Source organism: Pundamilia nyererei, unplaced genomic scaffold (assembly GCF_000239375.1).
Source record: "Pundamilia nyererei isolate P.nyererei 1_Seehausen unplaced genomic scaffold, PunNye1.0 scaffold00046, whole genome shotgun sequence".
NCBI classification, from domain to species: domain Eukaryota; kingdom Metazoa; phylum Chordata; class Actinopteri; order Cichliformes; family Cichlidae; genus Pundamilia; species Pundamilia nyererei.
Window position 1 is genome coordinate 1,929,768 of NW_005187447.1, and position 16,841 is coordinate 1,946,608.

Consider the following 16,841-nt stretch of genomic DNA (forward strand, 5'->3'; position numbering starts at 1 on the left):
TATATATATATATATATATATATATACCTGCATAATGTCAAAGAGAGCAGATAAAACTAACATCATCCCATCCACATCCACAATTCTGTTTTCAAATACAGAAGCCCCACCTACCTCTTCAGCCTCAAACCTCCTGTTTACCAGAAGCAGCCAATTAGAATTGAGGGAGAAAGGAACTAATATGGCTTGTTTCAGACAGTGAAGTGTCATTGAAGTCCAAGACTAAAATTATGGAGTGGGAAAAGAGCCTAATAGATCCACTTGACCAGCGCAATAAGGAGGGTGGCCAAACATTCTTGAGCACATACCTTACATACCAAGGGTGCAAAACAGCAAAAATAAATATTGCTTTTGCCTTTTTGTGCAATCATTTGGTTATTTTTGTGTTTACAGTGTGGCAGACAGGAGCATTTTAAGCCATAAAATGACTATGAAACTGTATATATACTGTTTACATATCACAGTAAAACCTTCTGTACACATATATACATACGCACACATGTGCAGTCTACTTCCGGGCTCACAGTGTAGCGTCTGCTTATTTCTCCTGGGTTCTCAAACGTTATATGTCTTCGTTATATTTTCAAACCCATCTGAAAGTTGGCAATAGGAGCCAGCACTCATCAAGAACAACTACCTGCCGCTGCACTTAACATTAATAAAAGAATTAGAAGAAAGGCACATTAGTCATGCAACGCCAGTCAAACTGTAGTTCACAGGCAGGTCAACAGAGGCTGTGTCACCACAGACTTAAAGTGTGAGTTTGTGTTTAAACAGTGCTTTAGATTCCAAACTGCATGTATCATTATAATCTGTTACCTACATTTGAAAGTATGCGCTGAGCCCAGTTGCTGTAGCTGACTGTCTGACCTGGAATTGTCACCTTATCAGAGGTAATTTGCGTTGTATGCGGACTGTGGCCCAACATGACTGTCCGTGGCAGTCAGGGAGCGGAGAGAGTATTTGGGTTAGAAAGGATAATCCACTCACCCCTAAAGAGGATTGGAGAATCTCAAGGGCTTTGATGAGTTGTGAGCTGGTGTTTATTTCACATCACATGAACAGCCAGGGCGCTTGGGCACGATCAGCGTGTCTCCGAAAGCATCATGGGTAATTGTTATTGCTCTGGAAAGAGTGCGGGAAAAAGGAGGGGAGGGTAGTTGCGTAAAAGGGAGCAGGAGGGGCTGAGCGCTAAGGTATTTTGGTATCTTCGCTCTTTATCTTGTCACAGATCCTGGGGTTTAGAGAGATGATGTGATAACTGAGGCTGACCAGGACAAGTATACTGCAGTGCTAATGAGCATCCTCTAAGCTGAGTGATCATCTCCTGAAACATGATGCCGAAAAACAGCTTTGCATAAGCACTCAAAGTCCCATTTTTAAAATAAAAGGATATGTTTCATGATATTATGTAAAAATAAAAATAAAAAATGGAAATAAAGAGAAGTGTATGCTGTTTGTGTATTTCTCTGTGGATATGCAAGCACTTCACCTCTCCAGTGTACAGACTTAATTGGCTCATTTTCTTTGGCTCTAAGGTTGCAGGACCACCCTGGTGAGAGAGACAAGGGCTTTCTATCATGCTTCCCTGCCTTCAACCTCATGTAGTGCAGATTCTGGACTTAGCATTAAAAGACAGACATTAAAACTCTAAGGAGCAGAGATACGGCTATTGTTTTAAGGCAACTCCTATTCCCTAAAGAAAAGAGAGGAGATTTTAATTAAAAGAAGACAAAGCCTTTAATAAACTGGTCCTGAACTAAACAATAGCGCTATGCTGCTATCTCACAGACTTTGTATTATGACACCTATAAGTTTCAAAGTGTAAGGGGTCTCGATATATTTCTGTCATGTCTTTATCTGAGACCCATCACAGCGCAAGAAATGAAGCCTTCGAGATCTTAGGTGATCTGTTGGCAACGCACACATTCAAAGCTGGTGTGTAGACGGCATTCGTTAATTTTTTTCTGACATTTTTTCCAAGTTTTGGGTGGTCTGTAAAAACTGAATGAACCCGTATTCAATAGTATTTGCACGTTTCCACAGGCTGACTTTGGTTTTCCGTGTTCCACTACTCATGCTAAAACAGGAGAATGTTGTCTAAGTATTGAACTCCATATATTCGCCATGACCACTACTTATACACAGTACAATACCTGTGAAATCAGTGTGTGGGTGAAAAGCAGTCACACATGTAAGTCAGAAACCCTTGAAATAAAAAAGGACATTGTTTTACAGAAATAGCCAGAGCTGCATTAACATACCTACTATAATATTAAGAAAATTAAGGGCTAACTAAAAGTCTTCTTCTTTCATCCTTTTAAGTAGTTTTCTGTATGACTAATGCATGATGCATCGATGTTAACTGAGAATCTAACGCCATGATACTGATTCTTGCTTCCAAACAACCCCGTCTTTTTTGCAGGCTGAGTGATTCCAGGATGTATTTATTTTTTCTGTGTGATGGCAGACAGGGGACCAAGAAGTAGTTAAGAGGGAACCATGGGAAGCCAGAAAATTCTATCAGGAATAAATCCAGCGTTGCAAATTGGCTTAGAAAATATCGAGCACGATTTTCAGGCTGTTGTCCAGCGCCCAGTGCCTTAATACAAATAGCATTACAGGAAAAGTTGTACTGCGTTAAAATCTAAAAACATTTTTGATTAAGCTGTTTTGTACACTGTTGAAAAGAATATCTGAGATCTCTCAAAACAAAAAGCAGTAATGCTACAGTATTAAAAAGTTCAAAGGAAAAGTCAAAATACCATTTAATTAATATCAAAGCATAGTTATTGGTAATGCAAAATGTCCAATTTCACTGTTATATAGGGTTCATTAAATTCCTGGATCACTCATTCATTAATTCATGTAAGGTTAATGCTTCAGCTGGAAGTAACCGTAATTACTTTATATACTGCTGAGTAGCTTAATCTATAATAATATTGTATCATTTGCAAGTGCGATTATATTTTATATTTCTAATCTAAATTTGCATTTAATGATAACTATGGCCATGAAATTCATCTAGCGGAGTTTAAAGTACAAGATTTGCCTCCAGAATACAGTGGAATCGAATAAGAAACTACCAATATCATAGGATAGAAATACATAAAGTACAAATACATAAAAGTTGTACTTCAGTACAGTATGTAAATGGTTACACTGGTCAGTTCACTAGCAATGTTTTCTTATGGTAAGGGATATTTCAACCAGCACCATCTGAATAATAAATTAGCCACTGATCAACTGTCAATCCAGCAATGCCGTCTTTAAAGCAATACTAACATACAGGAGGATGACTAATGCTCTCCTCACTCTGATTAGTGCTGCATGGCTTTGCCCTTCAATGGTGCCAGTAAAAATATAAAGGCCAGAAGGTTTTCCATGGTTATTTGCAACACATAATATCTCACAAGAGCTTCTGGACTCTGGAGTCTTAGAAACACTAATCTGTTTATATAATCAGGTGACAATGATAGGACATCTAAAATCGTCACTTATGTTCACAAGTTGTTTTGCAATTTTCAGTTTCTGTGTTGCATTTAAGAGAAAGGTTCACTTTGTACCATGTGCATATATGTATTGTTTCCATGTATATTCGTGCACAGGTGGGGAGTTTCTGCTTTCAGAGCAGTGTGCACAAGCTGAATTTAGATTTAAGTTTTCTAATTGACAGTGAGTGACGTGAGGAAAGTTTCTGCCCCTCAAGACTGCAGAGGTGCCCTCTCCTCTCCTCTTGATTGCAATATTACTCTATTCAGCCACTTCACTCAGTTAAGTGGTATGTTGCTGAATGGACATGCTTGATAGCGTTCAATTTACTAACTGAATGAACAAGAATAACACCGTGGCACAGCCCACACGCAGGCAGACACATGCGACGTAACGCAGTAGTACGTTTCTGAGGTCAGAGGAAAATCAATGGGCATTTCAGCTTTGTGTAATGTTGTACCTGACTACAGCTCGGAAGTAGAATCTACTTCAGGATTCAGTTATTTTCCTTGCCAAATATGAACAGAAAGCAGCATGCCCCACTGAGACATATTTATTATAGAGACAAAATACCACTTCCAGTGATGTGGTGCCCTTAAGGGGCTGATGGCTTACCTGGCTCAGTGAGTAATCTAGTTTCTTTTTGTAACTGCTATGATGCCCACGATTGTACTTTGCTTTCATTTACATCTCCTTTTTGGTTTAATATCCTACCTGTCAGACCACAGCACAGGAGAATGGGTGCTGCTTCTCTTGTTTTTCTGAGCTACTGTTGAAGCAAAGCCTGGGTTTGAGCCAGCTCATTAAAACCCAGTTAATGTTTGTGCTGATGGCTCCACAGAGACAGCCGGAGAGACAAGCCAGAGTTATTCCTGCGTCTGATGAAGCATCAGCTCAAAGCCTTTATGACTTTCAGATGGAAGAAAATTCTGCAGCAATAGAATACCATGCTCTGTAGGGATATCTTTAATTCGCACACAAACATTCCCAATTTAATATTGTCAGTGTGAAAAGCCTTTCGTGGCTTGTAGCATTATGTGTGTATAATTGTATGTGTGTCTATGTATGACAGACTGTGGAAATGTGTTGCGGCTGTGTTGTTGACAGCTGGAACTTAGGAATTAGATTTGTTTTTGAGAAAAACAACTATCAAACGACTTCTGTTTTATATTCACATGTTGTGTCAGTTACCCGCTCTCTTTCTTGCATTTGTATTCAATCATCTGTCAGGGACGCTCACACTCAAAGCAGAAAACCCAACCTACATGTGATTGCACATACTGTCACAAAGATGGTACAAAAACTCTTTTTATATATTTTTTTCTTTTTGTGAGAGTAAGTATGAAATTTTTAGACCAACCTCAGATGTCGTGACAGATGAATTCTAAATGCGAGCACTAGAAAATGTATCTTCCCTTACCATATGTTGTTGTGGTTTATTGTACAGCCTGTGTGGTATCTCAGAGAGGTGCTGTCTGAGTGTTAAGGTCAGATAAGCAGCCTTTGTGTGAGGCCATCCCCGAGCAGAAGATATAGGTCGGCATGAATAAAGCCTGAGGGTGGAGGACATGCTGAAATCTGCTTGCATTTGTCTTGAGAGTCTGACCTTTTCATTGGCTGCTAACGCAAATGTGTTGACTTTCACTGACTGCTTCAGAATTCAGTTTATTAGGGAGTTGGAGCATGTTTTAAAACATCATCAATGTCATCAATTTATGAACACGTCTAGTAATAATTGCAGCCACTTTGTAATTTGAGTTTGCTACTGACATTTTGTTTTTCGTGTGTGTAGGTGTAAAGGAGCCTCTCACTATGGGCTCTCAGCAGACAGAAAGCGACGCTCGCAGGAGGGCGAATGCACTGACAGCACCTCAGAACTCACCATTGCCACCCTGCCCAATGATGGCCCCACTTCTGCTGCTGTGGCCCTCCTGTCAGATGAACCTGGTCTGGTCAACCCTGCCTTTGACCCCAGCATGGAGGATAATAGTCAGTCAGGCAGCACGACTAGCCTGGCTGCTCGGAGTAGCACAAAGAAGAGTGAGTGTGAGTGGGCGAATAGATGTTTGTGTGTGCTCATGTTCAATGCCATATGACGTTATCTGGCAAGAGAAAGAGCTAAAAAGGTGTCTGTTTGCCATAGTGACAGACTGAAAACCAACAGAGTACAGAGATCTCCAGTCACAGTTACACGGTCTGCAGTCAAAACCAAGCACCAAAGATCTGTATTCATACATATATTTACACCCGCAAATGACATGACACATAACACCAGTTTCACCAATCTATAAAATCTCTCTGTGGAAAAAAGCAGAGAAACACATAGAGACAAAGTCACCGAGATGCAGGCACATTATGCAGTCAAGGAGAAATGGAAGGAGAGGTAGGTTAAATATAGCCTGTGCAAGTGTGTGTTAATGCCCAATGACGTGATCGCAGCTCTTCCCTCATTTCTCCCACCTGTGAAACCAGGAAGCAGTCACGAGTGTTCCTATCTGCCCGTCCATTGCTCTGCTAAAGTAAGCGCATAGGCAGTGGGGAAACCAAATGACGCTGCACCAGCACTTTAGGTCTGGTCAACTGAGCACCCTCCGCCACCACCACGAGCACCACTACTGCTGAACAAGCTGTCAGCTCCAGAAGCGGCTCGCGCTTTTAAAGAATAATGTGGCTGTCAGGAGCCTTCACATCTCCATGGGCCTGCAGAGGGAGGGAGGGGCACTGCAGAAGCTTGCTGTCCCGTGCTCCGAGCAGCCGGGCTGGGGCTTCTGTCTTCAATGGAAGCTCCTGTAGCCTAAAAAGCAAAGTACAAGTACAGACAAGAGCCTCTCTGGGAGGGTCTCTTTTGGTACCAGTCGCTAGAGTCCACTACTGTTGTTACGCAACCATGTAACTTTACTGTGCACGGATTTGGTTTATTAATTAAAGGACTATCAGCTGAACGCATTTCAAAAGATTTGAACTTTTTAAAACTTGCCAAAAAAAACAAAAACATAGCCCAAAGAGGGAAAAGAAAAGTTTTCTGTTATATAAGAAAAAGTAAAAAGATTAAGGGGGCCCCAGTGTTTTCCCCAAAATTTTACTTGTAAACAAATATAAGCACGATTAATTAATGTATTGCTTCCAGTTTCTAATATGCTACACTTGGATTCATAACAAGAGGTACCTTGACTTGAGTATCAGTATTTTATTTGCTAATATCATTGTTTCTTTGGGGGAGTAGTAGTATTTTCTTAAAGCCTCGACTCACACATTACCTGAATATGGTGAAATTTGCAGCTGGAATGCGTTTTTTCTTTTTGAGCTCTCTATTTTAACAGTGCAAAAAAAAGAAAAAAAAGCATTGTTCAGCCTGAGAGGCAGTTTGTGGTCTCTCGAAACTCATTGATAAGGCATGCACTCTGACCACAGCGGAAATAAAAATACCAAATGGACACACTGAAATGTAGAAGGAAGAGACGGTCTCTTTTACAGGACAACCATGACATTCCACTTGGTTCATATAAGAAATTCCATTAATTGTTTGTACTACAAAAATAAATTTCAGTTTCTGAATGCTAACCTCCATGCTGCAAGTTTGAAGTGCGTGTGGAAGCTTCAAAAAGTTCCTTAAATATCAAGCACAGTCCCCCTAATCCAGTGTTGAATCAGAGTTAGGGATTGAGGCTTCCAAAGCTAACCCACCATTTGTATGCAAGGTGGAGTGTTAAGCTCACTTTAGAAAGAGTCAAAAACACAACTAGTGATACAACACAGAAAAGCACTGTGCTGATCAATGCACAGTGCTTTGAACAATGTAATTCTTATGTTCATTTCACAAAAAAAGGGAAGCTAATCCAAAACCCTAACAAAACTGGACACTCTTCTTTAGTAATATCACTTTGCACTGTTTAGATCCTTTAGAGATTTAAGGGTTATGGGTATTATTCAAACAGGTCTTCCTGCATTATACAGGTAATTGCAACAGGATCACAGATTGCTTAATGTCTTTGGTGCAGCTCTGAGAAAGCTTTCCATTGGCTGTGAGTGAGATTCAGACATGTCTGGGCATGTTGAGGGTGAGGTCATCTTTAAAGTGCCTCTCTTTCACCCCTGCAGTCAGAAATTTTGATCGCTCTTCAGTGAGGAGTCGCTCCTTCAGAAGGTTGAACAGGGCCTTCAGCGTCTTGAGGAGGACTAAGAGTGGCAACGCGGTTAGCAATGAGACATCTGAGGAAAGAGACAATGCCAGAAATTCCAGTGTGCCACAGGAAGGTATGGATTAAAACCTTTATATCTGTGTTTCTGTGTTTCCCCGAATGTGTATACTTGTTTCCTCAGCTTTATATGGAGGGTGACACAGCTGGGTCCCACAGTGTAACAGTAGTATATGTTTCTTTAATAATTCAGCTGTAGATTGCATAAGCTTGTGCAGACAGATCAGGGGAGAATGGTAGCCTGAGGGATGGGATGGCCAGAGGTCGCTGAAGATAAAGCAGATGATGTTCTTCCTTCTGTCTCCACTACCTGTTCTTCTTTTTTATCTCATCCTTCTATTCAACTCTACCATATCCTGTCATTCCTTACCAACTTGATGATATATTCACCTGGGAAAGCAGTGTTCTAGACGTGGTAGAAGCATAAGATGTATGTATGCAGTAAAGAAAATGTGCCGTAGTGATATTTAATGTAATCTCTACAGACTGGCACTTGTGGTGGAAATATAGCCAACCATAGAGTATAACGTTAAAGCAGAATTGCAGTGTGATTGGACGAAGGAACGTGGGATTACGTAAGAATGAAGGATGACGAATGATCTGGGAGTAGATTATTCTCAGAGGCCATCACTGACGGGGCTGAGAGAAAAGATTAAATATTCATTGCCTGCCACTGAGAGACAAAGATAGACGGGAAGGATGCAAAAGTGAAGTAGACGTAGTTCCATCCTGGAGAAATGTAAGGAAGAGTGGATGCAGAGTAAAATAAAATGAAAACAAATAAATAAGCAAACACATCATACAGTCCCATTGGGGTGGGTAAAAAAAGTATGTGACAAGATGAAGCAAGACAGAGGTTGAAAGGTGAATGATGGAGAGAAAGGAGGATTACATAACGGCTGTGAGTCTCTCTTAATGTGCTCTCCACCCTTGAAGCAATCTGCTGCAAAAAAGACAAAATATTGACTTTGTATTGGAAAAAGTGCAGCGAAGTGTGGAACAAGTGTCTGAGGCTACAGAGACAGAGATACGAGGGGAAACAGTGCATTTAGGAATAAGAAATGAAATGAAAAACTCAACTTCTTAAAGACTTTGGCCAAGGCTGTCAGCCAAGATAATGTCCCCCACCCATTTCCACATGGTCCTGTTCAGAATGAATCATTCTGCCATTTAGTAAAATTCAACAAATTCAACAGTGGGTATGTGGGAGGATTGCACAAAAGAATAACATAAAACTAGAAGAGACATACTCTTTCATTAAAAATGCTGAGGCTCATAATGAGGTCTGCATTATACTCGAATCCTTTATTTTTTGCAGATGATCAAGTACTGAGGTGAAAACAAGGGGAACAAATCTGTTGTGAATCAAAGTAGTTGGACTGTGTACAAATTTAGTGTGTATTACAACTTTTCTTACATCCCCACCCTAGTAATAACTTTGTGGAAATGTGAAATTGAGGGTTTTCCCAAGCATACTTGCTACAGATGTATGTGACTAATGATACAAACATCACAGAGGATAATCAGCCAAGCAAATTTTCCCTCTTGACTTCTACAAGTTTGTTTTAGTAACCTTAGGGAGTAGAGACAGCTGGCTCCACTGCTGAACCTCTACACTACGGTATACCTCCATCTCCCTAGATGTGTTTGTCTTTTCCTTCTCAGCGCTCTCCTTTTCTCCCATTTCCTCTCTTGTTTTATTTGGCTGGGTCTTTTTGGCTGTTGATCTTTGTACAATAGAACTTAACACAGCCTTTTCCTTCTTCCCCAGTGGTGGCTCTTCCTCAGCTCCATCACCTGATCCCTGATGGTGAAGTTACCAGTATTAAGATCACGCGGGTGGATCCCTCAGAGCCACTGGCCATTAGCATCGTCGGTGGCAATGAAACCCCTTTAGTTCGCATTCTAATCCAGGATATCTACAGAGAAGGTGTCATTGCTCGGGATGGACGCTTGCTTCCCGGGGACATGATCCTCAAGGTATAGTGAGTTTAACAAAGCAGCTGGAAGTGATAAAAAAGTCCTCCGTGAAATTACATTTCCGCTTGTCCTTCAGGTAAACGGCATTGACATTAGCAACGTGCCCCACTGCTTTGCTGTGACCACCCTCAAACAGCCGTGCCAACTCCTCCGGCTAACCGTGCTCAGAGAACAGCGGCATCGCTACCGTTCGCATTCGCATGGCCACCCACATGGCCACATCACTGGGGGCCACCCATCACACGGCCTACCCCATCATCCCTTGAGAGATGATAGCATCCATGTGGTCCTGAACAAAAGTGCTCCAGAGGAACAGCTGGGCATTAAGCTCGTGAGGCGGCCAGAGGAGCATGGAGTGTATATCTTTCACCTGCTGGAGGGTGGACTAGCTGCACGTGATGGGCAACTGTGCATTGGTGACCGCGTGCTTGCCATCAACGGGCACGATCTACGTTATGGCGCACCAGAGCACGCTGCTCTACTCATTCAGGTCTGTTAGCAAGTCAAGGAAAGACTGCATGCATTAGCATTACATAGAAAGTTCACAGTTGTGACAAATTCACCTTCATGTTGTTACAGACCATAAACAACTGTGTTGTGATCTTAATGTGAGTCCCTGAGGTATTAAAGATAATTGTGGTGATTCAGGCTAATTGTGTTGTGCTGTGCTGTTGTGTCTGCATTCAGTGCAGTTAATAGTATTTAATTGTGGTTACTCCCTGATGGACTGGGCCATGTGGCTGCCTCTGTATCCTGGTTGATGCCAGTCAACGATGGTGTGTTTTTGGTTAATAGTGGTTAATTGCAGTGTGTCTGCGGCTGACTGTGCAGGGTCTCTGGGCTCCAAGTTCCTGTCTGGGTTGTTTGACTGGCTCTACTGGGTCTCTGTGGAGCCAAGATGGCCTCTCAGAGTAGGCACTTTCTGTCGGAGATTAAGAACTGCCAGGATAGAAATTAAATTAGTCCAATTAAGGCAATAATGAGCTGGACTGGCTAATTCAGGACTCAGCTCTTTGCTAGAAAGACCCGTGGAACTCTCCAAGGAATGAGAGCATGGGGAGAGGGATGTATCCAGCCAGTCTGTGTGGCTGTATGCTTGCATATGTGTGAATGTGTGTAGGTCAGCCTGGAGTATAGTTCTAAGAGTTACGACAAAGTGGCAGTGAAGATTAGCTATCCAGAAAATTTCACTCAGAATAAAATTAATTTCCCCATTTAACTGCAACACATGTACATTTTTTCTGTGGTTGTTTTTTAGGCAAGTGAAGAGCGCGTCCATTTCATAGTGTCTCGTCAGATCTGCCTGCCCACTCCAGACCTCATACAAGAAGATCCGTGGGGCATGGATGGTCCCCCACCATATTCCCCTGTGGATCTAGAGCAAACACTGCTGGTGAGAAGCTCATACAGACACATATATATACACACACAAGAGACAAGGACGGTACTGGTACACAGAGGAGCTTTGTTCCCCCGACTCCCCTTCCCGTGATAAATATTCGCTTTCAGGTGCAAATGATCCATGGAGGTATTATTCTCCAGTCAAAGCTGAGTATGTCATTCAAGTAGTACAGCAGGAAAGCTGTTTTGTGTTACACCCCCATCGGTCTCCTATTTTTTTCACCACAAAGAAGACATCCCAACCTTTACTGTTTTTTTGAACATAGCAATTTATCTTGCTCTACGACAGAGCCAAGGTGAAAATTCATGGTATAATTTCAGGTTGATCAATTCCCTTTGATTTTTAAGAGGCAATTGTTTTGGCTTCCTGCTATAAGTAGAATTTGTCTGATTTCAAATTTGAATGTAATTGGCACAAAAAAAATGCAAGTTTGCGATATTTTTTGTCTTTGCCACAATATTTTATCACTATAATCACAAACTTCCTTACAGATCTCTACTTTGGGGATATTTTGCATATACAGCACAGTATCTTGTGGAGAGTTCCTCCTCTTTCAATGTCACCGGGATCAAAACATGTAAATGCATATATTTTATATATCTTTGATTATATCTTTAATGCGGCTGCTTGAGAAGTGACTGATAAGAAATTATTCATTGTCAAACCAAAGGTGACATCTAGCGAGATAATGCTGCTTCATGAATCTTTAGTTTTGGGGACATTGTTCAGTGGTCTAGGGCAGTGTTGACAAACCAGTAATAGTCCAGTTAGGACAGCACAATATTAACTGAATCGTAATATTTTTCCCAGTGTCAGCTTATATGTTATACCTGAGTGATTTAATTTATAATAGTAGGGATTCGTGTGGTTTGGCCAAGACATATTCCAAGACATGAGAAGTACAATACTCTGCTTCATTATGCAGCCATCAGGGGCCATATCCTCACTTTCATCCGAATGCATAGAAGTTTACAGGAAAATGACCTCATTTGTTCTATGACCTCACTAAATACATTCCTGGTAAGTTTAACATCTTAAGTGCTAGTTTCAAGTCTTTTTGTTTTATTACTCCAGTAGTGTAAAAAATATTCATAAATCAGGATGTGCTTTAGGTTAACACTGTATGAATGCAGTGTCTGTAAGCTACTTATTCAGCCTTTACTTGTCACATCAGGTTTAAAAACACCAAGATGGGATTGAGCAAAATGCTCAACCAGAAGCTTCAAGATTGCACATTGCCCACTAACCAGTGGGTCATGTCACACTGATTGCACCAGCTTCTAAATTCTTCTTTAAGTTGTGTACATACTGATAAGCCAGTCTATTTAACAACTATCCAGCATTTTGCCTAAAACAAACCTGGTAAAAATAACTGGCATGCCACAGAAGAAATCCTTCTTTTGAACTCCAGGTGGTTGTTCTTTAATCACCACACGAAATAGCTAGCTGCTTGGCTAAGCATAAAGAACAGAGATGACAAAATATCTTATGTGAGCTCGCTGTGCTGGGAGGTAACAAACTCTGCTCACTACACAGCATTATTGTTCATCAAAAGCCATCAAATAATCTGGGAAAAAACAGACAGAATTGACAGTGCTTTAATATGAAAGCCAGGTAATGTGTTCAGTTTTTGCACTGTCATGCCATAAGGTCAGTCAAGTGATCTCTTGTTGTGAGTGCAGCTAAAACGTGTGAATGTGGCACATTAGCAAAGCAGGACCAGCTACATCCCACCAATGAATAACACAGTGTGTCCATGTGTTATTCATTAGTATTCAACTCTGCCTCATATGACTCACACACTTGCTATGAATAAAACCTCATTCACTTTATCCCATGCGATGCCTCGTTCAAAACATCAAATAACACATCACGACTCTGTGTATGAATCTCTGCATTCAACATGGACAAAGACTGAGGAGGCACTTGAGCTGCCTAATGTTCTACCATAATAACCACCATATATTATACATTAACCAATTATGCTGACGAGGTCATTCATCAATCAGCTTTTAACTGTGTCTATGTTATTGGGCTCTTGTTCCCATAACCCAGCATGGGTGGCATTCATGTGACTTCTACCATTATTGCAAGTCTCACAGAAAACGCTCCTCATTATTATGCAAATGCACTACATCTAAATCTAATTACATTATATAATTTATTTAAGATGCCCTTGGTGTAAGTCATTATTATGTTTGGAGTGACGGTGCATGCGGACACTCAAAACACCACAGTGACAGCATCAGTTCTGAATGTGTGGTATGTCCATTAACATCACAGTTGGAAAAGAAAACGGGATATTAGGGGAAGGAATAAAAAACAACCTTGGTTGTTTTTAAAATCAGTCACTTTACAAAAAACTCTTTACTTCAACTATTTGTCTGTCTGCTTTCTGTCTCCTGTAAAGGACTCTTGTCAAAAGCCTGCATGTTATGAGAAGACAGTAAGTCTAAATAAGGAGCCGCATGACTCTCTGGGTATGACAGTGGCGGGCGGCATGTCCAGCCGAGGGTGGGACCTCCCCATCTACGTTACAAATGTGGACCCTGATGGAGTGGTGGGACAAGAGGGCTCCATACGCAAAGGTAAAATGAGTTGTCATCTAATTATGTAATCATTAGAATATTACTCATGTATTTCAGAAGAAATGTGATGTCTGTAATCTGTGCAAATAATTACTCATATAGTGGATTAAGCATGAGTTTCATTGCATAAAAATTCTGTCAGTATTTATGTGGGTTTGGTGATGAATACTTGTAACGAACAGATGAGGTGATTGATGAACATTTAAGGCTCATGTTTCATTATGAAGGTTATTCATGCAACAGAAAACTCTGGTGCTGCTGTGGTTCAGTGCTCCGCAAATTGGCTCTAAGAGATTTAAACAAAAACACAAACAAACATTAGCATAGCAGTGCTCGAGACTTGTACTCCAATTGCAATGCAGAAGAGAATTTGTCAAGTATCTAATTATTTTGCTACATGAAATTCGTCAAGACTGAACCAGCAAAACATGAAGAGACACGCAATAGCTGTATGGAAGAGCAGCAGCCTTAAAATCCTGTAATGCTACTGAAGGCAGGGAGAGTGGAAGATTTTTAGCCCCAAATGCTGATTCCTGCATATTCACCTTAAAATAGAACCATATTAGGCCTTTCATTACTCTCAATCTCAATGCCTTAAACTCTGGTTATGAGAGGATTGAGAGAAATGCTGAGATGGGTGATAAGAAGTACAGTATGAAGGCTTAATAAAAATAGAAGTAAATTGAGTCTGTTGTCCTATTCATGGTTCAAGGTGCACATTATTGTATTCATAAGGGACAGAGCAGCAGCAGCTGTCTCCTTTTGTACGGTTATGAAACATGTTTGCGTTTTGTAATGGAGTGTTAATTTGTATTTGCATATCCTCACAGGGCAAATGTGTCCTTTGAGCTGCTTACTAGCAAGATGGACTCTGCGATTATCAATTTATCTTTGCACCACTTTCATCACTAGGAGGCTTTTTAAAGCACAGGTGGTGCTTAGTTTCCATCTCTTTGTCTTCTAGCGTGGAGGTTGATGAATATTAAATAGGCAGATGATGTGTCCCACGTCTTGTTTTAAGCTGTTATGAGGGTATCAGCCCCAGGCAGAGCTTGAGTTGTGCTGTCTATATCTTCCCCTGCAGGTGACATTTTGTTAAATGTGAATGGCATGGATTTGACGGGGGTAACACGAGGTGAGGCCGTGGCGAATTTGAAGAACACCTCCTCTCCTGTTGTGCTCAAGGTTTTGGAGATGCGTCCTCCAGAGGACTTTGTGCAAGATTGCACATTGCCACCTTGTCTTACGCCATCACCTACAGACAGCATCAAGAGCCCGGTGCCTAATGACGATTACTCCCCACTGTGGGTGTCATGGCTGCAGCTACCCAGGTAGAGTACCCACTGCTGCCTTTGCATCATCTCCATGTACAATTGTATGCTTTTTCTGAGGCCAGTATAAATTAAACCCGTCACACCGGTCCTTGTGACCTCTGCCAGCTGGTGCCAACTGAAATTTTGACAAAGCCAGCTGGGAAAGGAATGCTCATTATACTTTTAAAACTAACCTTTCAGCTTAAATATTTACCACTAAGATATCAGTTAAACTTTCTCTATGTTCCTAGCATATGAATTTAGAAGGTGTGTTAGAAAGACAGCTGTGTACTGATAACGACAAACAACTGCTGCTCCTAGTTTTATAAAGTATGATGAAACAGAGATGCAAAGAAACCAAGCACTAAGTCACAGTGAAAATTTAGCTTTGGACTGTGATTTGGTGCACTACTGATACAAAGTCCAAATCACACCTGCATTCAAAGGTTAGCCAGGCCTTTCTCTTTAGAGTGGGGCTCATTTCAGCACTCTATCTACAGCACACATGCTCAGTATAGATGCACAGTATGTGTAATCTAAAGATGCCGTTGAGAGATTAGTGTGATTAATCTCCCTCTTGGCTCATGCAGGCATCTCTACTGCTGCAAAGACATCGTCCTGCGGCGGAGCACTTCGGGCAGCCTGGGCTTCAGTATTGTTGGAGGTCAGGAAGAGGTCAACTGCAATCAATCCTTTTTCATCCGCTCGATTGTGGAGGGGACACCAGCTTACAATGATGGCAGGATAAGGTATCTGCTCGTTGCATATCACTTTTTTTCCACAATTGCCCATGGGCAAAATGTTTTAGAAGTCAAAGAAGATCATTTTCAATTCCCATTTCTCTGTCTGTGTAGGTGTGGGGACATCCTGCTTGAGGTGAATGGAAAGAGTACTTGGGGGATGACACACACAGCACTGGTTCGCCTTCTGAAGGAGCTCCGTGGCAGAATCACCCTGACCATAGTGTCCTGGCCTGGTAGCCTGCTGTAGCAGTGCTTTAAGCCATCCAGCACTGTTTCGGTGGCAGTGACCAAGGAATGTCAAAGGCAGAGCTTTAGTCTGGCTGACTACCTAATTTTGCTGTGAGGGAGAAGCTTAGAATAGTCGTGTAGCTGTTTGGATACCTCACGTCTGATGGACAGCCGTGACTTCGGCAGGAGTTTGGAGGGGGAAGGACATAAGACTGGATTGTTACCAGAGGTTAACGTGCCCCTCAGAAAACGCTGAACTGGGAGGATCCAGGCTTGAGACACTTTTAACTAAGATGTTGGGTGTTATCAGTTTAGAGGACATGATCATTCTCTGGCATCGAGTGGGAGTACCGACAGGAGACACAACATGTTGCCAATTCCAGTAGTTATATGTTAGGATATGCGTTAAGTTGGACTCACATTTCTCTACTGTAACTGTTGGGTGTCTAAAAAAGATCCAAGCACTTGTAATATGTTTATTTTGTTTGTTTGTTGTATGGCCTTTTAATGTAGGCTTTATTCTGTTTGTACTGACAGTGGTTGTCATCTTCATCTGTTGATCTGAAGACACGTTGCCAAGTAGTAGTCTGTGAGGTTTTTTATGTTATGTCAGAAGCTATGGCTAAACTATCAAACCACTGGCAAAGAAAATATATGAAAAAATAAAGGATTAATGTGTTCATAACATGTTAAAAGATATTTAATTAGATAACAGTGTGGAGGCCTTACTAATTTTCTTACATTTAAGAAAAAAATGACTTGGTTTCTGTGTATCAGTGGAAGGGCTGAGGCCCATCTACTGCAGTTCTATCTGTCACGCTTCGGCCTGTGTAGTATATCTGATGGTACATTTGGTTAACTGATCAATAAAATCATTTGAAAAATTGGTTGCTGTGACA

At 41.3% G+C, this 16,841-nt stretch overlaps 1 protein-coding gene across 4 annotated transcripts in view; it reads left to right on the forward strand.

Annotated features, from left to right (window-relative positions):
• Positions 1–16,829, forward strand: part of lnx1 (ligand of numb-protein X 1) — a 36,646-nt gene extending 19,817 nt beyond the window's left edge. For 2 of the 4 annotated variants that reach the window (XM_005732298.1, XM_005732300.2), the window contains 9 exons: positions 5,285–5,538; positions 7,591–7,746; positions 9,460–9,668; positions 9,745–10,158; positions 10,927–11,061; positions 13,481–13,658; positions 14,743–14,989; positions 15,562–15,720; positions 15,826–16,829. In XM_005732298.1, the coding sequence (XP_005732355.1) occupies positions 5,285–5,538; positions 7,591–7,746; positions 9,460–9,668; positions 9,745–10,158; positions 10,927–11,061; positions 13,481–13,658; positions 14,743–14,989; positions 15,562–15,720; positions 15,826–15,961 (1,888 nt within the window). In that variant the 3' untranslated portion in view covers positions 15,962–16,829. The remainder of the gene's footprint in view (positions 1–5,284; positions 5,539–7,590; positions 7,747–9,459; positions 9,669–9,744; positions 10,159–10,926; positions 11,062–13,480; positions 13,659–14,742; positions 14,990–15,561; positions 15,721–15,825) is intronic. The other 2 variants (XM_005732299.1, XM_005732301.2) reach the window with 1 other exon arrangement.
• The last annotated feature ends 12 nt before the right edge of the window (positions 16,830–16,841 follow it).